We start from the raw sequence: 21177 nt of genomic DNA, 5'->3' as shown, positions 1-21177 counted from the left end.
TATGTAAACGTTGAACCAACATTTCGAGGACAGGAAGGAAGTGTAACTTGTAATATTACGGCCCACTGCTGTTTAGATTATTCTTGTTTGCATGTTTACTCTCCTGTACTTACAAGGTAGTGTTGTCGCCCTGCTTACATCTAAATCCGCAATCGTGCCAGACAGGTAAATAATTAACAGACAACGGAACCCTTCGTTGCACTTCACACTGCAAATACATATATTTAAAACGCTTCGATGTTGCCGGCACTACCCTGATGTCTGGTGGTCCATTAAAGGGTGCCTAGCGTAAACCGTCGCTTACCTAATCTAATGTAAGGTGTATATTTCTATGGTATCGCACTGACATTCAGTTGATGATGTTTCAGCGCGAAATTCAAAAACAAAATAGTCACCTTTATCTTGTCTATGTCGGCTAATAAGGAATCTATGACGGCGAAATCAACAGCAGCAGAGTTGTCAAAGAATAGCTTATGAGTCCAAGCTAATTTTGGATTTCTCCGATGTCCCTTTAAAGCCACAGACGCATTGTTCTTTCTCAAAGGGATGTAGATTGTTTCGTTTATTTTCAACGAAAAGAGTGTTTCTCGAGAATCCAACAGGATATGTTCACACACAGTTGGAATTGGTTCGGCATAAGTAGGTGTGCAGTATCCCTCCCATTATTTAGATATCGCAACATTTCCGTTTGTTGTTTGTCTACGAATATTTTTGTTCCGTTCACTGAGCACATGGGATTTATAGAGAAGAGGAACACAAGTACCCTATCGTGCTCGAAAAGCGGTTTGTTGCTGTCCTCCTCGTCGTCGGCGTTGTTGCTTATAGCCTCCGTGTATGACACACACAGAAGGAAGAGGTACGGCGGTGGAAGGTGGGGAAAACCGGGGAAGGGGGTCTATAATCCGAAAAGTGATTTTCGAAATCACTTTTGTGATTTATACAAAATAGGTATGCCGTAAATTGGCATGCACTACAACTTTGTAATATAAACACCTGCCCTCAAGTCAATGATTAAAAAGGTAATTAAAGAGTTCTTGTGAATTAGTCGCAACAGTGTAATTTTAACTGCAGCAAAGTATTTCCGCCGCTACGTGGAGCTCGCGTGCGAAAATGGCAGGAGCCTTACTGTCAAAGGATTCATATGAAAATTCTGTATTGTCTAAAAAAGCACCCAACATATATATGGGTCATTCCATGCCAAGTGTCCCAGACGTGGCGCTCGCACATCGCAGATATTCCTGATCAATTTTCTGCCTTTTTCCTGTGCCACATGGAGCATTCTGACAAAACATTTGTGCTCGAAAAAACTTTTGACGATCGTGGCGACCCCTCGAAGTTCGCTAGTATTTGTTAAACTTTGCCTAATAGAAAAATGCGTATAAAATCTATTTTTGTGTGTTGAGCTTTGAAACCGCGCTTGCGCTATCGCAGATGCTCTCTTCAGTTGCCCTATTTATTAATTCCTAAATTTCTGTGTTTCACTACCAGCTACGTATTTTCAAAAACTACAAAAATCTTCAAAGTTTGTGATTGTTTCTTGAGCTATCTGGAACTCTCCCTAACCAGTCTTAATATTAGTACTATTTTCAAGAAAATGTATTTCAGTACAGAAATGTTTAGACGTAAAATAGACTTCAAATATTCCCGAAAAAAATTGTGAAATTAGAGAAAATGTGCGATTTGCCTCACATGTTTGACCGTATTTTTCCTACTGATGCGGTCCAAGTAAATATCCGCGTCATATATATATATATATATATATATATATATATATATATATATATATATATATATATATATGTGTGTGTGTGTGTGTGTGTGTGTGTGTGTGTGTGTGTGTGTGTGTGTGTGTGTGTGTGTGTGTGTGTGTGTGTGTGTGTGTGTGTGTGTGTGTGTGTGTGTGTGTGTGTGTGTGTAATGCTAGCTGATCAGTGATTATCTTTGTACCGTAGGCCTAACTGGCATGAAGGTAATTTTTCGGCATATTTTCCGGCGAACAAACATACGTATAACGAAGACAGTAACCGCCCTGGAAACTGTCTCTCAGGAAAAAGCGCGCTTTATTCATACTTGCGAAGGTGGCAGGTCTCACGCGGAAGGTTCCGCAGATTTTTTGACGTCCGTAGGCTTGCAGAAGTCTTCGAGCGTGCCCTCGGCGCCGCGACGGCGGTACTCTTCGATCCAGCGCACAAAGCGGGACACCCGCGTCGCACGCATGGGCGTTTTGGTGTCACCGCACACTCGCGGGCCGCCCGAGATGACGCCTTCTAGGAACCACGTACCGTTCTCGTCTCGACGTACCAGGGGCCCTCCGCTGTCACCCTGCAAGGTTCAGGTATGTCAAAAGAGAAGCGACATCGAAAAATGAATCGGATAAATATGATACCCACACTCCACGCATGCAGCAACCGAGTAATACTAACATACCGCGCTCTAACGCGAATCGCTACAATGTAGAGCACACTTTAGATTAAGGAATGTGAGGCGCCAATTCCCTCTGAAAAAGGATGACTAGCGAAGCTGTTTAGCACACAGCACGGATGTGACACAGAACTTCGAACTATAACCAATCACATACCGTGCAAGTACACGTTTTGAATGCCTGTCCAGGAGCTCCCTTTTGAATTTAGTCTTCATTTTTAGTGGATCGGCGGTGAGTAGTGGTGCTTGCCAAATTTCTGCGACAGATATATCGGTGTTTGACACCCGTGTGTGCATTCTTCGTTTCCAGCGGTCGTTTCCAGCACTTGTGGGGCTCGCTCAATTTCTGTGACACATACTTTTCTGCCCAAGGATGATTCTTCATTTCTAATAGACCAGTGCTAATTTAGTGGTGTTTGCACAGTGTCTGTGGAACATACATTACTGCTCGCTGCAAACGGAATGACTTAGACATATATACAGTTTCGCAGTAAAACACGAAATACTGCATAACCACAGCTATCGCATGGCGTCAGATGCCCGCATGTGTTATTTACGTTGCAAGCAACCATGGTTATCGCACCAGGCCCAATCAGTTACATTATTTCAGGGAATATGAAATCTTCTTGGCAGCGCTTTGTCGTGTTCGGTCCTTCACTGTTGTCATTGTCTGCACCATTTTTCCAGAGTCTACGTAAACGAACAATTTTTCACGAAACATAACGACATTTTGAAGTATCAGTTCGAAATTCCAGCTTGTCTGTTTTGCCAGCTTTGCTGTAGTTTCATTCACAAATCAATTGAAGTTCACTCTTAGTGAATGCAAGTTTGCAAAGCTAGTTTTTTTATTGACTGTTCCAAGTCTTTCCAAAGTAATAATCATTATCTTCTTAGTGTAAGCTTGATGCATTAGATAATATTGTGAATCCCCTGTTCCTACACGTAAATGCACAAAAGTCTAAATGCAGGTCTACATTTCAGCTGGGCACTTTCATTTCAAACTTTGAAGATTTCTCACGTTGGTAATAATAATAATATCTGGGGTTTAACGTCTAAAAACGACAATATGATTATGAGGGACGCCGTAGTGGAGCGCTCCGGAAATTTCGACCCCCTGGGGTTCTTTAACGTGCACCTAAATCTAAGTACACGGGCCTTAAACATTTTCGCCTCCATCGAAAATGAAGCCGCCGCGGCCGGGATTCGATCCCGCGACCTTCGGGTCAATCTCACGTTGTTGTACCGCAGCTTTCTAACTGGGCCAACTGCCACGTTTAATGATGGTCACTGTGTACGCGACACTCCGCGGGTGTCATTATCTGTTTATATTGAAGGAAACCGGTCATGTCTGACGAAGCCATATATTTGACATCTTCGGTATAGACGCACGTGTGAACAAGTAGGAATTAAACAAAAGGAAGGGCTGTAGTGATGCCAATAAAGAAAGGTTCCGTAGGTCACGCGATCATATCCTTCAGAATTGCTCATCGCCCCTTAAAGGAGTCCTGACACAAAAATTTTCGCCCCGCGTTTTTTTGCTGCAATGTGTTGCTGGAGGCCTGTTAGTCATAACACGGCACATCGTTTGCTGCAGCGCGCGACAGATAATTAATTAAAAGCTCCTCATTACCGACACATCCTCAGTTTCGGTTTGACAGAACTCCAAAAACGGCAAGCCGCCGGGTGCAACTATCACCACCTAGCGAGTGAAACGCTCGGTCACGTGAGCACACAGAACAGTGACGCATTTCCGCGCGGTCTGTCGTCGTCGGGCTCATCGTGGTCTGATGGCGACGATTTTCTTGCGGCGGGGATCGAAGGAATTTTCGACGTGGCGAATCACTTCAGGTTTGACCCGCTGGCGACGAGCGATTCGTCGGGAAGCGCGTCAAAACAGAAATGGCGGCTACGACGTCATCGTAACTTGTACCGGCTGCAACGGTTACGTAGGGGAAGTAGGGGGGTCACCTCGGGTCACCTCCGAGGGTGTCAATGCACTAGGTGCGGCCTATAATGCTGGATCGCGCTCGCGAACTTCAAAATTCATATAAAATGCTTTCCAAGCTTTATTCGCTGTCAATATTTTGCAGATGGTACACGCACGTACACGGGAATCGATCCAGCAGGCTATCTCGGTCGCGAAATTTTGTGTCAGTACCCCTTTAAAACACTCTAAAATGTGGATTGCAAGCCCACGTTTATTATAAAAGGTCTTTGAAAAGGGCATCTTGGATTTCTGTAAGTGGTTGAGCTACGACCAAAGCACGCGTAAACCACTCGCGCCATAATTTAAACGAAGCACCTCGTATCAAGGAAGCAACGGGTGATAGAAGGGTGCATAGTCGTGTATTTTCTCAACTTCACCCATAAGTCGGGGCTGAGCTCCGCTACCCGCAATCCTTCACAGATACGGCGTAGATTGCGGAGGTCACGCTTCGTGTTTTTTCTGGTTTATTTATCCTACACGAGATGTCGCCACGTATCCGGCCGCTCTAAAGACCGCTCGAATTTTCCTCTTCGGTGAAAGCTCTAAGAAGCCAATTAGATCCGCAGCACTATAGTGCCTAGAATATACTGGCTAGTGTGCTGAGCGCGCGCTTTGGCGTGGCCACCGCGCTGATGCCTTCCCCCAGTCACCGCATGGCGGCGCTGCGACTCGCTAAGGTCCATCGCGCGTCGGCGGCTCCTGCGCTTGCGGCTGCGTAGCACGGCGCTTTCTGCTGCGAATACAGTGTTATTCGTTCCTTTTGACACACTCGACAGAACACTCGATCGGAAGAAGGAAATCTTAGCGGCAAATTACTGCCCGCAGAGAATCCTCAACTGGTTGGGCACTACACAATGACGAAGGTTTCACACGTACCTCACGGTCGTCTGCTATAGCTTTCGTGACTCTGTGCTTCACCACCAAAGCGAAGTAGCAAAGTCACAATTAATATACTACGATACACCCAACTTGCCAGTTGAAAACAATCTGCTAAGGTTGACACGTTAGGTGCAAGGAACCGTGTCGTAAGGATGGCTCACGGCAATTTCGATCGCGATCAAGTCCGACTCGGATTCTTCGCTGCTACACGTGAACATTCGCTGGTGATAGCAGGGTGTTTTGAAGGGCCAGTTAGTACATCTTATTCTGTTGAAAACAGCGCGAAGACGGGACGAAGGCTAAGGAACAGCGCTTGTGTTGTTTGTTATCCAGCCTTCATCCCGTTTTCGCGCTGTTTTCAACGCAGCGATTTTACTCGAAGTCGATCCAACCAACTGCAATTCGCACCGCTCAGTCGTGGTCATATTTTATTATATTAGCGGCGCATCACACTCGGTATGATGCACCATCATGGACTTGCAGAGTGTATTATGCGCCGAGGTAGTCGGATCGGTGGCTACGATAATTCTCGCGAGCAGATATTTTACTCGGAGCAGGTCGACAGTAATCGCAAATTCCCGTGCTGGTATTACACAAATACACTAATATTTATTGCAGACATTATGACACTAGTTTTTGCACATTGTTCGCTTTCACAAACAGGATGAATATTGCACACCCAGTGCTGCAGATATCAGCATAGGCCCAATACTCTCGGATCGGTTGTTTCGATGTTTCTGCGGTTCAGCTGTGGCTACTGCATTGTTGTATCTACATGAGCAAGTCTGTAGTTAACAGAACATCGTTTATACGCAAATGTAGGGTGGGGTGGGGTAACTTTCACTGTTCTGCGTTTTCCAGCATGGCATCCGTATTTTCTAGACCACATGCCATGAACACAAGCCAGTCTCAATAGGATTCACTACTCATGCATTTTATCTGAAAGGTACTACTCACTTCATAAAAAAAAACATTACGAATGTGCCTGGAGCTTGAATTTCATTTTAACGGAAGGAAAGATAAGTGCAAAGAAACCGAACAGGGGTCATTAGTCAAGATCGATGTCTCAATTAGATAATTTCATTAGTCTAGCATTGTGATTAGCTGAAATATTGCCTGAAAAAATCAAGTGCAAGGCACCTTTGTGAATATGGGCTTTTGTTTTTAACAGCAATGAACTAACGGTTTAAGACGGGATGAGACTTCCTTTGGTAAAAAAATTCAATTTTGGGATTTAAAAATTACCTGATACAACATTTCTTTATCTTTCAGAAAATATATCATATTTGGGTAGTCGCCGTTTCAAAAAGAATTTTAGGTCCTTTTTCTTTGACACATTGACAGGTAATGCTCGCGTACCCCTACGTTATAGTGTACTAGAATAATTTATTCTAGTACACTATACCCTACGTTATTTCTGCGTTTTTCTCAAAATAACATTTTTGTAGTTTCTGTACCTTTTTCTCGAGAACTAGTGGGCTTAGAAAACAAACATTTCCACGTGTTAACTAATGGCATTTACATAACTGGCACTAGAAGCAGTAGCCTATGCGCATTTGTATTTTTTAGTATAAAAAGGTCAGTCATAAGTGGCAAGTTTCATAAATCAACAAACGTAAGAAAACATAACAAATCTAGTTTTTGTTGTACGCTCACAATTCTAGTTCTACTTCTGTAAAGCGTTAGTGGCTACCTTTATGCAAAATTGCAATGGTCTGCAGTTGGCAGATCTTATTTAAAAAGTACATTAGAAGAAAAACAAACACAAATAAAAAAATACTAAACAATTTCAAACCACTTTTGAGCTTTAATGCAACCTGCGTCTGCCTTAAGATACCTCGCAAATTTTAGTCATAGCTTTCATTACCACTGCTGTACAGCCAAGCTTTGAAACTCACTTTCGAAGTTTCACCCCACCTTAATAACTAAGAATATAATCTGAGTTTCACTATGAAAAATCCCACTGTTCCACAACTTAACCATCAACTTATTAAACATAAGTAATGTTCAAAACACACAACGCACACATAAATGTAAACAAACGCTCAACAGAAGAGACACAATACAAATAGTCATAATACCAGTTCTTAAATCAGCAAAATACAGTGAAAAATGTTAAACGGGCAGGGAAATACTCAAACAACTGCTTAATACAAACATATTAGTGAAAAACCCGATCTCTACTTCAACAGAAAATGTGATACCACTCCGACACAGCGGAGCGAAGCATGTTTTCTGCCTGCCCTAATGCTTCTCCCGTTGCATCATTACTCTTTGCAGTTCTCATTTACTCGTGCGTACACAAAGAATAGCGCAAACACGATAAAAGCAGCGCAGACGTCACCAAGACAAATTCGGACACGAGGCACAAAAGCTGCGGAGGCCAAACCGGCGCGCGGCCTACACCTTTGCGACAAGCGTCGCCGCCTGCCGGCGAAAGTTGGAAGGCATCACCTGCCCTGTCACCTCCTCCCATAGGAAACCCCCTCCGCTCAGCACACTAGCCAGTATATTCTAGGCACTATAGCAGCACGATGCCACACCCAAAAACAGGGGCAGCTTAAAGCTGGAAGTGGCGGCGCTGCGATCTGTAGCGATGTGCACTTTTGAAACCCTATAATCTATGACACGCTTTCAGCTGAGCGCTTCACCCACTCTGGTAATGAACCAAAAAACCTACGTTCTGCACCAAGTCAATGTGCACGTAAAACATCGTCAAAAGAGTTTCAGTTCCTTTAAAAAATACAGGAGCAAGACCCTTAAAGGGACCGACCACTGGCCAGAACGCGGGATTAGATCCTGGTATAAACGGAAAGACCGTAAAATATAGTGACCTATTCCAGCATCCTTTTCGCGTTGCGAGTAAAATTTATATTTTTAAATCGTGCGTAAAAGTAACAAAAACCGGTATGTCGCGCAGCCTAGCGGAAGATCCTTGAACCTGGATTATGAAGTCGATCACTTTGCTGTACGTAGTCTGATGCTGTAATTAGTCCATAAATAGTCCTCAATGTTAGAGTATGTATATTATTATCCAGCCCCATTCAAATATGTGCTGCTTTCGAGGTAAAAAGAGCTGCACGGTGAGAAGCGGCGCTGCCTTCGCGGCCGCCAGTGGACCATGTCGAGCCGCGGCACTTGCGCAGTAACTCACCGCGCTCGAACACGAACCGCTCTCGCGCTCACTGTTTGCAGCATATGTGGTCTTGTGTGTATAATGACTTCATATTCGCCGCAGATGGAAAAATTCTGATTACAAATGTTTCGCGGCGTTTTCCACATTACTATTACGTAATTAGGCACTCTAACCGGTGAGCTTTCCGCTGCGCTGAAGAAAATAGGTCATGAAAATTGGTTGTCGGTCTCTTTAATATTTATATATTGGTGTTATCAAAACATTTTCATATCATCCAAGTCATTAAACTTTCGCCTCCTAATCGCTTAAGAAGATAGATAACTCCTTGGTACTAGATTATTCTTACGTGGCATGTGGAGCCGACCACGTGTTCAGTGCAGATTAAGGTGTCAAGCAGCTTGACCGTGAGCCTCTTCTGGCAATCTTCAGCGCTCAAGGTCCGCGTCTCTAGCTGCCGCAGGACTTGGGCCAGGACATCCTCCTTGTCTCCTGCAGGCACATTGCACCGTTGAGTAGACTATCCCCACTGAAACGCTCCGCATGTCATTAGAATAATTATTTTTATAGCGAAAGCTGTTATGAGATCACAATAACAGACAATTTTGTTGGCGTAGTTGTGTAATCGCCGCCGCCGGTGTCCGTAACCGCTATCTCGCACAACGAAGACAATGTCTACGACCGAGCGGGATTTGAACCCAGGCCCTCTGCGTGTCAGTCGAGTATTCTACCACAAAGCCACCAACAAATGTGTAACGGGTGGCTGGTTTAAAGCCTCCCGCCCATAACAAAGGGCCCGTCCACAATTTTTCATCATCATCAGCCACAGCATCAACAAAGTTCACATAATGCCTTACAGAACAGGGATGTGTAGTTCTGTACATCTCTTAATACAAGCACCTCTTTTTAGCGCTTAACCGACGGTACACGTTGCAGGTGCAGCATCAACAGGCATGCGCAGGGTTCCCCATCAGGGGGGGGGGGAGGTTTATCGCGGCGCCCTCCCCCTACTAAGTCATTGTACGAGGCAGATTTTGCACCACCCTCCCTCTTAGGTGACTAGGGGGGTCAAACTAGTGGCAGATTTTGCCCCCCCCACCCTTATAGCTGACTTGGGGGGGGGGGCGGCCGCCCCCCGTGCGCACGCCTATGCCTACACGGTCGCGTAGTCATTTTTCCTAAGTTTCTGACGACTCTGTAAGCAGGAAAAACATGCATGTTTGAAACGGAACACGTACATCGTCGTGCCCACTACAGACAACACATTTACACATTTATGACTCTATACTCACGATCAGTCCTGCCCCAGCCTGTAGCGTACAACTCGGTGTTTTCGGGCAAGGTGTCGTTGATGGAGTATTCTGGCAGGCAGACTGGTTGGATGAACTGGCTCAAGGGAACGTCTTTCTCGAGCTTGATGATGGCAATGTCATTCTGCACACAAACACGAAACACAGCTTTTTCTACACCATACATAAACTACGCGTTGACGCTCGGCAATCAAGCTCCAGATTGTATCGACCTAAGCCAACTCTGGCAAACAGTTAACGACATCTGTCATAGACGAAACACATTTTCTTGTATAACTTCAATCTTAATTTCATCCCTTACGCATCTAAATGCCCACTTCCTCTACCGCTTATTCAAAAAAAGTAATTTATGTAAGTGAGCACTAAAAGACACATTCTGAAGTAAAGTGATATTGGCAGTGTTCCGTAGCCCATTCAGTGAAAACAGGTTAGCATGTGTCTCTGCTAGGTAGCTCGTCTAAGCTGCTCTAGCGGGACTGACAATAGCTATTGATCGTTTCTAGACACGGGAAATTTATAGGTGAATAGTAGGGGTGAGCAAATACCCGAATATTCGAATACAAATTGAATATCTACTATTCCATGTCTCGAATACTGAGGCTTCATTTTTACGTACGGGAACGCGGCATCACATACGCGCTAAACTGTAGTATGCATAACCACCAAGTAAAAATTAGCATCTCGTGACGCACGCCGCCGCTTTGTGGTGTTAAAATAAAAGCCATCTGCAGGTCAAAATATAAAGCCGATATGGAGAGTTGTACACACAAGAGAAAAATCCTGCTTTGAGAACATTTCATGCAAAACATGTGTTGCACCACTTTATGGGGCCGCTCAAAATGATGACGAACGATACAAAGAAGACGCCACGACGATGCCGCCCGAAAACAGCGATCTGGGAAAGGCTGAAACCTACAATAAATTTCTACGCTATCGTCAGGATAAGCGCCTGTGGGAAAGCTGGAGTTTCCTCCGTGGTGCTTGTACCGTCCACAAGTACGTCGAACAATTTCAGGACTGCAGAAAAAATCAGGTTTACCAATCCCAGCATTAAAACAGTTGAGCCTACTTTCCTTACACGAAACCTACAGTAACCACGTGCACACCTACACCGGTGGGTAGACCACGTTGTCCAGTTCTGGCGGTGCGCTGGTGATACCAGCACGAGAAACAATGCTGCGACTGAAGATGTCCCATGTAACTAGCTACGGCGGCAGAACTTACGGCTCTGCGCTGTGCCCTAGAGTACATCGATTCTCAGAGACGGAGCAAATGGGCTGTTTTTTCTCACTCGAAACCGATGTTACAGTGTGTGCACTTAGCTCTCCGACGCGAATGCCACGGACAGCTCACGTACGAAATTCTCAAGATTCATCACCGCGTCAAATAAAGAAGCCACGAGGATGACTTTCAGTGGCTTCATGGTCATTGCGGTATCAGTGGCAATGTTTCCGCAGACAACGCGGCTCGCACATCTCAGCAAGAAGAGCACACCATTCCGAATCTTCTTTCTAGGACAGATGCTGCAAGGCAGCTTCGTCACCTGGCACGTAGTCTCTGTCTGGTGGAGTGGAACACGCCAAGTATAAGACATGCGAGACTCCACCAAATAAACCCTAAGCTGGAACACCGACCTCCACCCTGGCTTTGTAGACGTGAAGCTTCGCTTCTTTGCCGGCTTTGGTTGGGGGTTGCCTTCACGAAGGCACACACAACATTAATTGGAGTGACCGAAAGTGCGGCATGCGAGGTCTCCGGCACCGAGGAAGACATCGATCATTTGCTGTGCCGCGGCCCTCGATTTTCCTCTGAAACACGAACATTTTCTTATGCGATGCGACGATTCGACGATCGGCCGCTCTCCGTGCAGATTCATTCATTCATTCATTTTATTACCTCAATGGTCCCGGTTGGGATATTACATGAGGGAGTGGGTGTTAGAAAGGCTAACAACATAACGGTAGTTATGATGGGATAGTTTCGATGAGCCGTTTGAATGCTTGGGTGTCGATGATGGTGGCGACTTCGGTGGGCAGGTCATTCCAGTCTTGGGCTGTGCGCAGGAAAAACGATTGATGAAAGGTCACAGTATGGGATTGTGGTGGATATACTGCGTTACAGTGACTGTTGCGGGAAATGCGGTGGGCTCTTCTGGTGTATGGGTTATCTAAAGGCAAAGAATGGAAGAATTTATGATAAAGGTTAGGACGTGCGATTTTGCGGCGCTTAGCCAGATCGGATAAATTAATCTCTGCTTTTAGTGCCGAGATGCTTGAGGTGTATGAATAGTTAGATAGTATAAATCGTGCCGCACGGTTCTGGACAGACTCGAGGGCGTAAGTGAGGTTATTGTGGTGAGGATCAAAAATCGCATTCGCATATTCTACCTTTGGCCGGACAAAGGTTTCGAAGGCAACATTTTTAATAGAAGGAGGAGCGAGCGAAAGGTTACGGCGTATATACCCTAGAGTACGATTAGCAGAATTGATTATGTGGTTAATATGACAGGTCCAAGTTAGGTCACGCGAGATGTACACACCAAGATATTTAAATGAATCGACTGTGGTAATCTGGTTGTTATTGATGCTGTAGTTATAAACAACGTGATGTTGACGACGGTGAATAGACATTAACACAGTTTTAGTTACATTCAAGGACATGAGCCAAGTGTTACACCAGTTCTGTATGCGAGTGAGGTCACACTGTAGTGTGGAATGATCAGAGGGTTACAGGGGCGTAGCCAAGGGGGGGGGGGGTTGGGGGGGGTTCAAACCCCCCCCCCCCCCGAAATTTTTCAGTTTTGCTTGCGAATATATACACGCACACATACAAACGCACGCACGAACATACATAAAGTATGGTTGAACCCCCCCCCCCGAAAAAAATTTCTGGCTACGCCCCTGGAGGGTTAGTAATTGCGCGGTGCAAGAGCACCGTTCCCTTCGCTACACTGCTCACCAGGCGCTTTAAACACTTTTGTGTTTTTAAGAACTACGGGCCTTTGCTAACGCCTTTGACTATTGTACAGTGCCACCGCCACTTCCGTACGTGTCAGCGAATTTATTGATCATTTTGTTCTTTTTTTTGCTCCTCTCTTTCTCTCTCTCTCCTCTTTCCACTCCCATTTTCCTTTCCCCCAGCGCAGTGTAGCCAAACGGTCTGCTGCCTGGTTAACCTCCCTGACTTCTCCTTTGTGTTATTTTCCTTCCTTCCTTTTTGCACCCGTCAGCTTCGCTGGTCACCATCTTCAGAGAGTGGAGTGACTCCAACATTTTCATCGACGTAGCCTTCCTCTATGGGAGCCCTCGGGGTCTCTGAGGTTTCGGTCCTGAAGACCTTCCAGATTTCTCTGACTAAATAAGCCTCGTACTTCAGCTTCAACAACGTGGAACGCACATGCATATGCGCGTCAAGAAAGCGTAGTTTATTCCGAGGCAAAATACGCTTAGGCGACTAGAGGCAAAGGAAGACAGACATAAATGAGTGTACCTCCCTCTGCATGTCGTTGTCTCGGAGCCTTCCGCCTGAAAACATGCTAAACCGACACGCCCAGTTATTCATCCTAAGAGAACGTAAATTACGGAACATCTGTGTACGAAAGAAAGGGGATTTAAGGGCTCGTTTTCCTTTCTTAGACACAACCTTGGTGAAAACCAACAGAAAATGAAACCAAGTAAGGTATAGACGACGTAGTTTCTGGTATTTTAGCTGTAGTGTTGTGTTATAAACGTGAAGAAATTAAAGTGGACGGAAAGACAACTTTCCGCCGGCAGGGACCGAACCTGCAAACTTCGGCAGCACTGGCTAACGTTCCTGTATCGGATGATATCGCTACACGTGTCGATCAGTCACGTGATCTTTGTGTTTCGCTCTCCTGATCCGCGCATGTATATAAGGCGTGGTGCAATAAACTTATCATCATTCTTCCCGTTACGCTCGGACTGTCGAGATGCGCCGACAACAACAAACGATACATGGTGTCAGAAGTGAAGCAAGGGCCTAAACACGTACAACATGGATTTTGTGAAGCCACCGCCCCCGCTACGTACTAATGGGGATATCAGCAAGAACTGGCAGGGCTTCAAGCAGCGCTTCGAGTTCTTCTTGACAGCGTCGGAGACCAGTGGCAAGCCTCGAACGGAAGCGACAAAGACTGCACTCCTTTTAAGTATCGCAGGTGAGGAAGCCATTGAGATCTTTAACACGTTCGAATACCAGCAAGACGAGGACAGCAAAGACTACAAAACCGTCGTGAAGAAGTTCGATGCATATTTTGCCGGACAGACTAACGAAGTGCACGAACGTTATGTATTTCGCTCAAGGATCCAGACGCCGGGAGAACCCTTCGAGCATTTTGTAAGAGACTTGAAGACTCAGGCAGCGGCGTGTAACTTCGGCAGCCTTAAGGAGTCGACGATCAGAGACCAAATCGTATACGGCACCACAGACAGCAACCTTCGAGAAAAGCTGTTAAGAGATAATAATTTGACTCTGCAAAAGGCAGAGCTGGCGTGTAAAGCTGCGGAAGCAGCAGCAGCGCACGAAGAAATCTGGGCGCGCGAACAGAAGCAAGTAGATCCGGTGGGCGTGGCTCCTAATAGCAAAAGTTTCCCACGAGAACACGCCTTTTCGAAGTGTCTGAGATGTGGGCGCGAGCATGCACCACGAAGATGTCCAGCCTTCGGCATGAAGTGCAGGAAGTGCCACAGGCGCAACCATTTCGCCATATGCTGCAAGGCATCCACGGAAGTTCACGAGCTCCTAGACTCCGAAGACAACTTTGACATTTTGGACGTTTCAAATCGAGGCAAAAGTCAGCGCGACTGGACGGTGGAAGCTCAAGTGGAGAACGTGCCAGTGGACCTAAAAGTCGACACGGGAGCACAAGCAAATCTGCTGCCTTGGGGGTGCTACCTCAAGATGCGCCCTAAACCGCCGCTGAAGCTAAGTAGCGCCGTGTTACGCTCATACGGAGGAAGTGCAATTCAGCACGTCGGCGTCATACGTACCGAGGTGACGCTCAATGACACAACCTCAGTGCTAGATTTTTTCGTCGTCCGGAAGGGGCGCCAAGCGATCCTCGGACTTCAAGCATGCCAACTCATGGGACTCGTGCCGCGTGTTTACAGCGTATCCAAGAGCAGCCAAGAAGGCATCGTGGACGAATTTCGCCACTTGTTCACCGGAACCGGGTGCGTGCAACGAGTATACAAGATGGTGTTACGTGACGGCGCCGTACCCGTTGTCCAGGCCGCACGGCGTGTTCCAGTGGCCTTACAAGAACCCCTCAAGATGGAATTGGACCGCATGCAGCGGGCAGGAATTATCACGAAAGTGACCGAGCCAACAGATTGGGTGAGTCCTATCGTTATTGTTCGAAAGAAGGACGGAAAAATCCGAGTGTGCATTGATCCACGAAACATAAATGAGTGCATAAAACGAGAATATTACATAATGCCTCGCAGGGAAGACATTGAAGCAGATCTCGCCGGGGCGACAGTTTTCTCGCGGCTGGATGCAAACTCGGGATTTCACCAGATCCCTCTAGATGACGAAACCTCCCGAATTTGTACCTTCACAACACCATTCGGCCGCTACCGGTTTATGCGCTTGCCCTTTGGTATAGCATCTGCGTCAGAGGTCTTCCAGAGGACCTTGAATGAAATTTTTGAAGGGCTTCCGGGTGTAAGAGTGTACGTGGACGACGTCCTTATCTGGGGTGCTTCTATAGAACATAATGAGCGCCTTAGGTCGGTGCTACGAGCAGCCGAACGTGCCGGTCTAACATTCAACCCAGAAAAGTGCACAATAGCGGTCGAAAAGATAGAATTTCTCGGGGACGTGATTGACAAAAACGGCATCAGACCAAGCCCATCCTTGATAAATTGCATGCTACAGATGCCAACGCCGGTGGACAGGCTTGCGGTGCAAAGAATGCTTGGCGTCGCCAACTACTTTGGCAAGTTCTTGGCGTCACTCGCTGAAAGAACAACGCTACTGAGGGGCCTGATCAAAAAGAACCGCATTTTCGAATGGACAAGTAACCACGATCAAGAATGGAAGCAGTTATGCGACAGTTTGAGCAAAGAACCTTTGCTATCTATCTTTGATCCTCAGCTAAGAACTAAAGTGTCGTGCGACGCGTCGCGAAATGGGGTTGGATCAGCCTTGTTGCAATACCACAATGATACGTGGAGGCCGGTCGCGTACGCGTCACGAGCGCTCAGCGAAACAGAGCAACGTTATTCACAAATTGAAAAAGAAACGTTAGCTCTGCTGTACGGCTGCGAAAGATTTCATCACTTCATTTACGACCGCCAAGTCATAGCAGAGACCGATCATCGGCCCTTGATCACTATTGTTCGAAAACCAATAGGCGATATGCCGCCAAGACTTCAGCGTTTTTTCCTGCGTCTGCTTCGTTATGACCTTGACTTGCAATTCATTCCAGGGAAGCAGCTTGTCCTTGCCGACATGCTCTCGAGAGCCACAGGCAGACAAGCGGACGGAACCGAAAGCGATGACGTAGAAGTCCACGCGGTGAGTGTGGTGTCTTCTTTAGTGAGCGACCGAACATGGAAGCGGTTGGCAGCAGAAACAGAGAGGGACGAACAGCTTAAGGATGTTCTGAAGAGCCTAGAGTCCGGGGAGCATATCAAAGGCCAATGGAAGCCATTTCAAGCAGAACTATCTCAAGTTAAAGGCGTACTTTTGAAAGGCTGTAAGGTGGCAATACCCGCTACCATGAGGCGGGAAATGCTAGATCGCATTCACCAAGGCCACTTAGGCGTGAACAAATGCAAAGCGAGGGCAAGAGAGCTTGTTTTTTGGCCTGGATTGAACCAAGATATCGAAGCGGTGTGCCATAAATGCGCATCATGCAGGAAATACGCATATAAACAGCCGACAGAGCCCCTGAAGATGCGCCCACCGCCACCCCAGCCTTGGTACCGAGTAGGGGCTGACCTTTTCGAATATGGTGGTAGGGCATACTTGTGCTTTTATGACGCGCTCTCAAACTTTCCCGAGGTGGAGTTGCTTAAAGACACATCTTCGAGAACCGTCATAGAAGCAGCGAGTGCAATCTTCGCCAGGTACGGCATACCAGTTGAACTTTGTACCGATAATGGGCCCCAGTTCACAAGTAATGACTTCGCGGCGTTCTCTCAGCGGTATGATTTTAGACACGTTACTTCAAGCCCGAGATACCCACAGTCAAATGGACTCACGGAAAAGGGTGTGCAGGTTGTTAAGAGGATTCTAAAAAAATCAACGGACTCGAAACAAGACTTTTGGCTCGGATTACTCGCTTACAGGACGACACCAATGGAGGGCGCCCCGTCACCTGCCGAGGTGTTACAAGGAAGACGACTGCGAACGACGCTGCCGGATGCCCGGGCTGTTCCAGAACTTATGGTCCGAAAGCATCGCCAGAGCAACGCCCCAAGGAGAACACTAGCGCCACTGAACACAGGCGACACCGTTCGAGTTAAGACAAGGTCATGGGCTAACAAAGCACAAGTTCTCGAGCCCTGCAACACTCCCAGGTCGTACCACGTAGTCACAGAGGAAGGAAGAGTGCTCCGCCGCAACCGGCAACACCTACTTCCGACCGGTGAAAGCTTGCGAAGGCGAACGGGTTCCACCAGCGGTGAGGACTTCGGCGAACAAGCTGCAGATGGCATAAGGGGACCGGGTTCCCTACATGCACCCAATGCTGCAAGCACCACCACAACTTTGAGAAGGTCAACAAGACGAAGGCGGTCACCACAATGGTTGACCTATGACAGAAACTTTGTGCAGGTGTCGTGATAAGCTTCTGGGTGACGTGCAGTGAACATTGCCTCTACAGTGGACTGTCATATTTGCTAATCTTCTATTAAGAACTTAACTGTTCTATTTTTGTTTTCTCAAACGAAAGAGGATGTATCGGATGATATCGCTACACGTGTCGATCAGTCACGTGATCTTTGTGTTTCGCTCTCCTGATCCGCGCATGTATATAAGGCGTGGTGCAATAAACTTATCATCATTCTTCCCGTTACGCTCGGACTGTCGAGATGCGCCGACAACAACAAACGATACAGTTCCCACGTTTACATGTGCAGAAATACACGCTAAAGTAGACGGGATGATGAGAGCCGCTCTGGCAAAATTGGTAGAACATCGGACGCGTTATCCGAAGATTGCAGGTTCGGTTTCTGCCGGCGGCAAGTTGACTTTTCGTCCACGTTACTGTCTTCACATTTACATCCTAATTAGTACAATAGAGTTAAAATACTTCCCCTGTACCTTCCTTGGGTTCATTGTCGTTGTTGGTTGTGTCTAGCAAAGATCTGCCTAGCTATAACATTCGTGTCCGATCCCGGCATTCGGTACTGCCCACTTACATATGTCTTGTAGGAAGCCCTGTGCTCACAGATGTGCTCTATAGCAAACACCTCTTCTGTTGTGTCGGTGGCTTCCCTTTGGTGAGATCCGAGGTGCACCCGAATCAAGGGATGGACCACTGATGGGAAATACCTGCGAATAAGAACGCGAGAGCTTGTCTTTAGAGATTCGTTAGCTTCTCGGGTCCACGCCGTCTTTCCGGCTTTCGTGACCTTCTTTATGGTGGTGCAGGTGGCGACCGTATCGACACAGCGGCAGAACCGATATTCAAATATCCGAAAACTTGAAACGCAACGTAGGTGCGATGAAAATTTTATAATATCGGCACTCATTTTCATCACCTATAAAACTATAAAACCTATAAAACTTGCTCATAGCCCGAAGTGCTCTACGCAAAACCCGGTGGTTATCGGGCAGGAATCAAGAAGATGACAAGCACACCATACTGCTTGCGCGACTTCATAGGAAAGTTATTTGAGAAAAACTCAACGAGGTATCTAAGGTTTTACGTGGCAGCGTTCCCAAACGTCGACGAAACAGGTTCAAATTTCGCAGACTGATATTGCAGAACAAGCGTGCTGCAAGAATTGTGTCAATTGATATTGTGCGTAGGATTACGACTGATTCAAGTCTCCTTTACGGGCTGCCCCCTACTCCAGCCACTAAAGAGTTAATTCTGCAATGTTAGTCATATGAATGGGTCAGAGTGGTATTACCATGCATCCCGCATTGTGTCCTGACCACGTAACTTATGTGCATAGGTGACCTTCACGTACCTCTGAACTACTACCTTAAAAAAAACTTGGATGTTTCATTTTGACCACGCTGTAAAATTCGCACCATCGCATAATATGCACCGGCTATGGTTTTGAAAAAAAAAATAACAACGTGGTATATGTCTGATAAAGTACGGTATTTTCGCCCCTCAGAAGCGGTAAATATTGGAATCCACCTGTTAAATATTGTAACGTCCTTTGAAATTCTTTGCATTACTTTCCATTCCATTCTTTATGGAAACAAAAAAAAAAGATGAAAGAAAGAAAAGCCTGAGGAAATGTATGCGGAGAAGGAGGAAGAAATACACAGAAGGACAGGGATGTTAGCCAATTCTCAGACCGGCTGGCTACCCTGTGCTGGGGAAAGGAGGTAACGGGGATAAGAGATGGTATATGCAAGTGCAGCATCATTATTAGAGGCTCTGATATCAACAATAATTTGTTGAAGCAGGCCATCACTATTGCGTTATAAAAGAACGCGAGGTCATTCCTCTATAGCTTCCAGTCCGGAGGCCATATTTCTTACCTACGCATTATGTCTGTGATAAGGGTCACATAGGCACGTTATCTTAAATTGTACGGGCGCCTATCGCGGAAGTGTCAGGAGATGTTACTGCGGGACCGAAGGGTACTTTCTTAAACACGACACTGAAGCGCTCTTTCAAATATCGCGCAATATAGCGACCGTTACTGAAGAAAACTGTTTGTGCAGAAATGCTTAGAAATATTATATTAAGGAAACACCATCGAAAAGAAACTGTAGTTGTTGCTGTAGTGGTAAATTATCCTTCCGCAACACCGGAAATGCCACTGTTATCGAGAAACAATGTTAAATAAGAAAAAAATCAAAAGGAATGGCGATGTTGATCCAACATTGATTTCCCCGCGAAATTTAGCTTTGTACAGAGTGTTGAAAATGTGGTGTCGAGAAAATATTTTGCTAGCCTGGACCGATTATATGGTTCTTTTTCGCGTGTATTTGTATGAAGTATAAAAATGAAAGTTTAGAGCAATAATCTCGATTTTTTTTTTTGTAATTTATGTTTCACCGCATAACCTCATGGCACGATATCAAAACTGCACTGCAGCGCAAGAGACTAAAATAATGCAGCTCGATTTGGAATCCCTAAATTATTTTCGAATAGGCAGTTGCGGCAGCCTATTAATGGACGATGGCTTACATATGTTTCTAGCGAGAGTTCATGCGTACGACAATTGTCAAAAAAAAGAAAACATATTCGAAATTTCTAAACAGTAGAAATACGATTAGTATTTTCATATTTTCCACGAATATTAACGAACGATTTCACCAAGTTGAACAAACATCACTTACACGCTTACCATGCAAAGCGTGACCACACTTAAATAAACCATGCTGCAATCGAAAGAACGCTTTCGTGTCTCAAGTTCGCGTATTTACGTGCCTGTTGTGGAAGTTTATGTAGGGACATGTAACCAGAATAGTGGTTTCGGACGCTTACCGAACGCAGTGCGATGCAGTGATGACGTGGCGTCTGTCAATCAGAGCGCCTGCGCAGAAGTGGCGCTCGAGTGGTAGGTTGTGGTGCAGCTGAAAGCCGGCCTGCCAGGGCCAGCTTCCGGGAGCCGCTTCTGTGCCACCTAGGATCCTGTCTTCGTCTTGCACTAGAGGATCGATGGCCGGCCGACCACACTGTTCGAAGGTAGGCGCAGCCCGGGCCTCCCCAACAGCCCAGAGAGTCACCGCTAGGCTAACGACGATGCGAAATTTCACGATCATGCTGGCAGCGCTCGACGCCAACGCTTCAACCAAGACTTCGCGGAGCACCTACGGCCTATTCGAATGCGGCGTCCGCTGCGGATATGCCGGTACAAAATATAGCGACAAGGTTTTACAGTGTGCGGCACCGCGTGGCGTGGTGCCAGACAGGTTGCTAGTCAAGTACAATGCGTGTCTTCTTTCATCAGCCAACTCAACAAAACAGTAATGAGAATCCTTATCGGGCCCGCCGCTGATTAGGCGAAGGAAGTGCATGGCGACCAGAAGGCTGGCTTCGAGGCCAATCGCATAACGCCCTTCATTCAATGCCTCCTAGAGAGAGAAAAAGATAAACCTTAATTAGAAACTGGCGATGTTAGCCTGGCGGCGAATAATTTATTAGAGGTAAAATGCTGTATACGGAGGTGCAAAGCAGCAATTATGTTTGTTTTTTATAGCACCTCCAGTGTTTCCTGGTTCGTTCGTCACTCTGTACGTGCCCTCTTCACGGGCAACTCATCACTCAATTAAGGCCACGGCTA

At 46.3% G+C, this 21177-nt stretch overlaps 1 protein-coding gene across 1 annotated transcript; it reads right to left on the bottom strand.

The window, feature by feature from the left end:
• Positions 1-2045: 2045 nt before the first annotated feature.
• On the bottom strand, positions 2046-20697 carry LOC125756143 (chymotrypsinogen A-like). The gene is made up of 5 exons (XM_037659177.2): positions 20379-20697; positions 18121-18253; positions 9713-9854; positions 8770-8912; positions 2046-2322 (listed from the first exon to the last, which is right to left on the bottom strand). Exons 1-5 carry the CDS (start codon positions 20654-20656, stop codon positions 2089-2091), a joined length of 930 nt encoding a protein of 309 aa, XP_037515105.2. The 5' UTR covers positions 20657-20697; the 3' UTR covers positions 2046-2088.
• Positions 20698-21177: the final 480 nt, after the last annotated feature.

This window comes from Rhipicephalus sanguineus, chromosome 4, assembly GCF_013339695.2.
Source record: "Rhipicephalus sanguineus isolate Rsan-2018 chromosome 4, BIME_Rsan_1.4, whole genome shotgun sequence".
Classification (NCBI taxonomy): Eukaryota; Metazoa; Arthropoda; class Arachnida; order Ixodida; family Ixodidae; genus Rhipicephalus; species Rhipicephalus sanguineus.
This window is presented reverse-complemented; position numbering and strand designations above follow the sequence as displayed.

Bases quoted from the DNA above. Each gene is read 5' to 3' on its own strand.
- LOC125756143 (XM_037659177.2), bottom strand. From the start codon at position 20,656: ATGATCGTGAAATTTCGCATCGTCGTTAGCCTAGCGGTGACTCTCTGG. The intron at 18,254-20,378 runs GTAAGCGTCCGA...TCTTATTCGCAG, and splicing joins ACTGCATCGCACTGCGTTCG to GTATTTCCCATCAGTGGTCC. The intron at 2,323-8,769 runs GTAAGAATAATC...TGAACCTTGCAG, and splicing joins TGGTCGGCTCCACATGCCAC to GGTGACAGCGGAGGGCCCCT.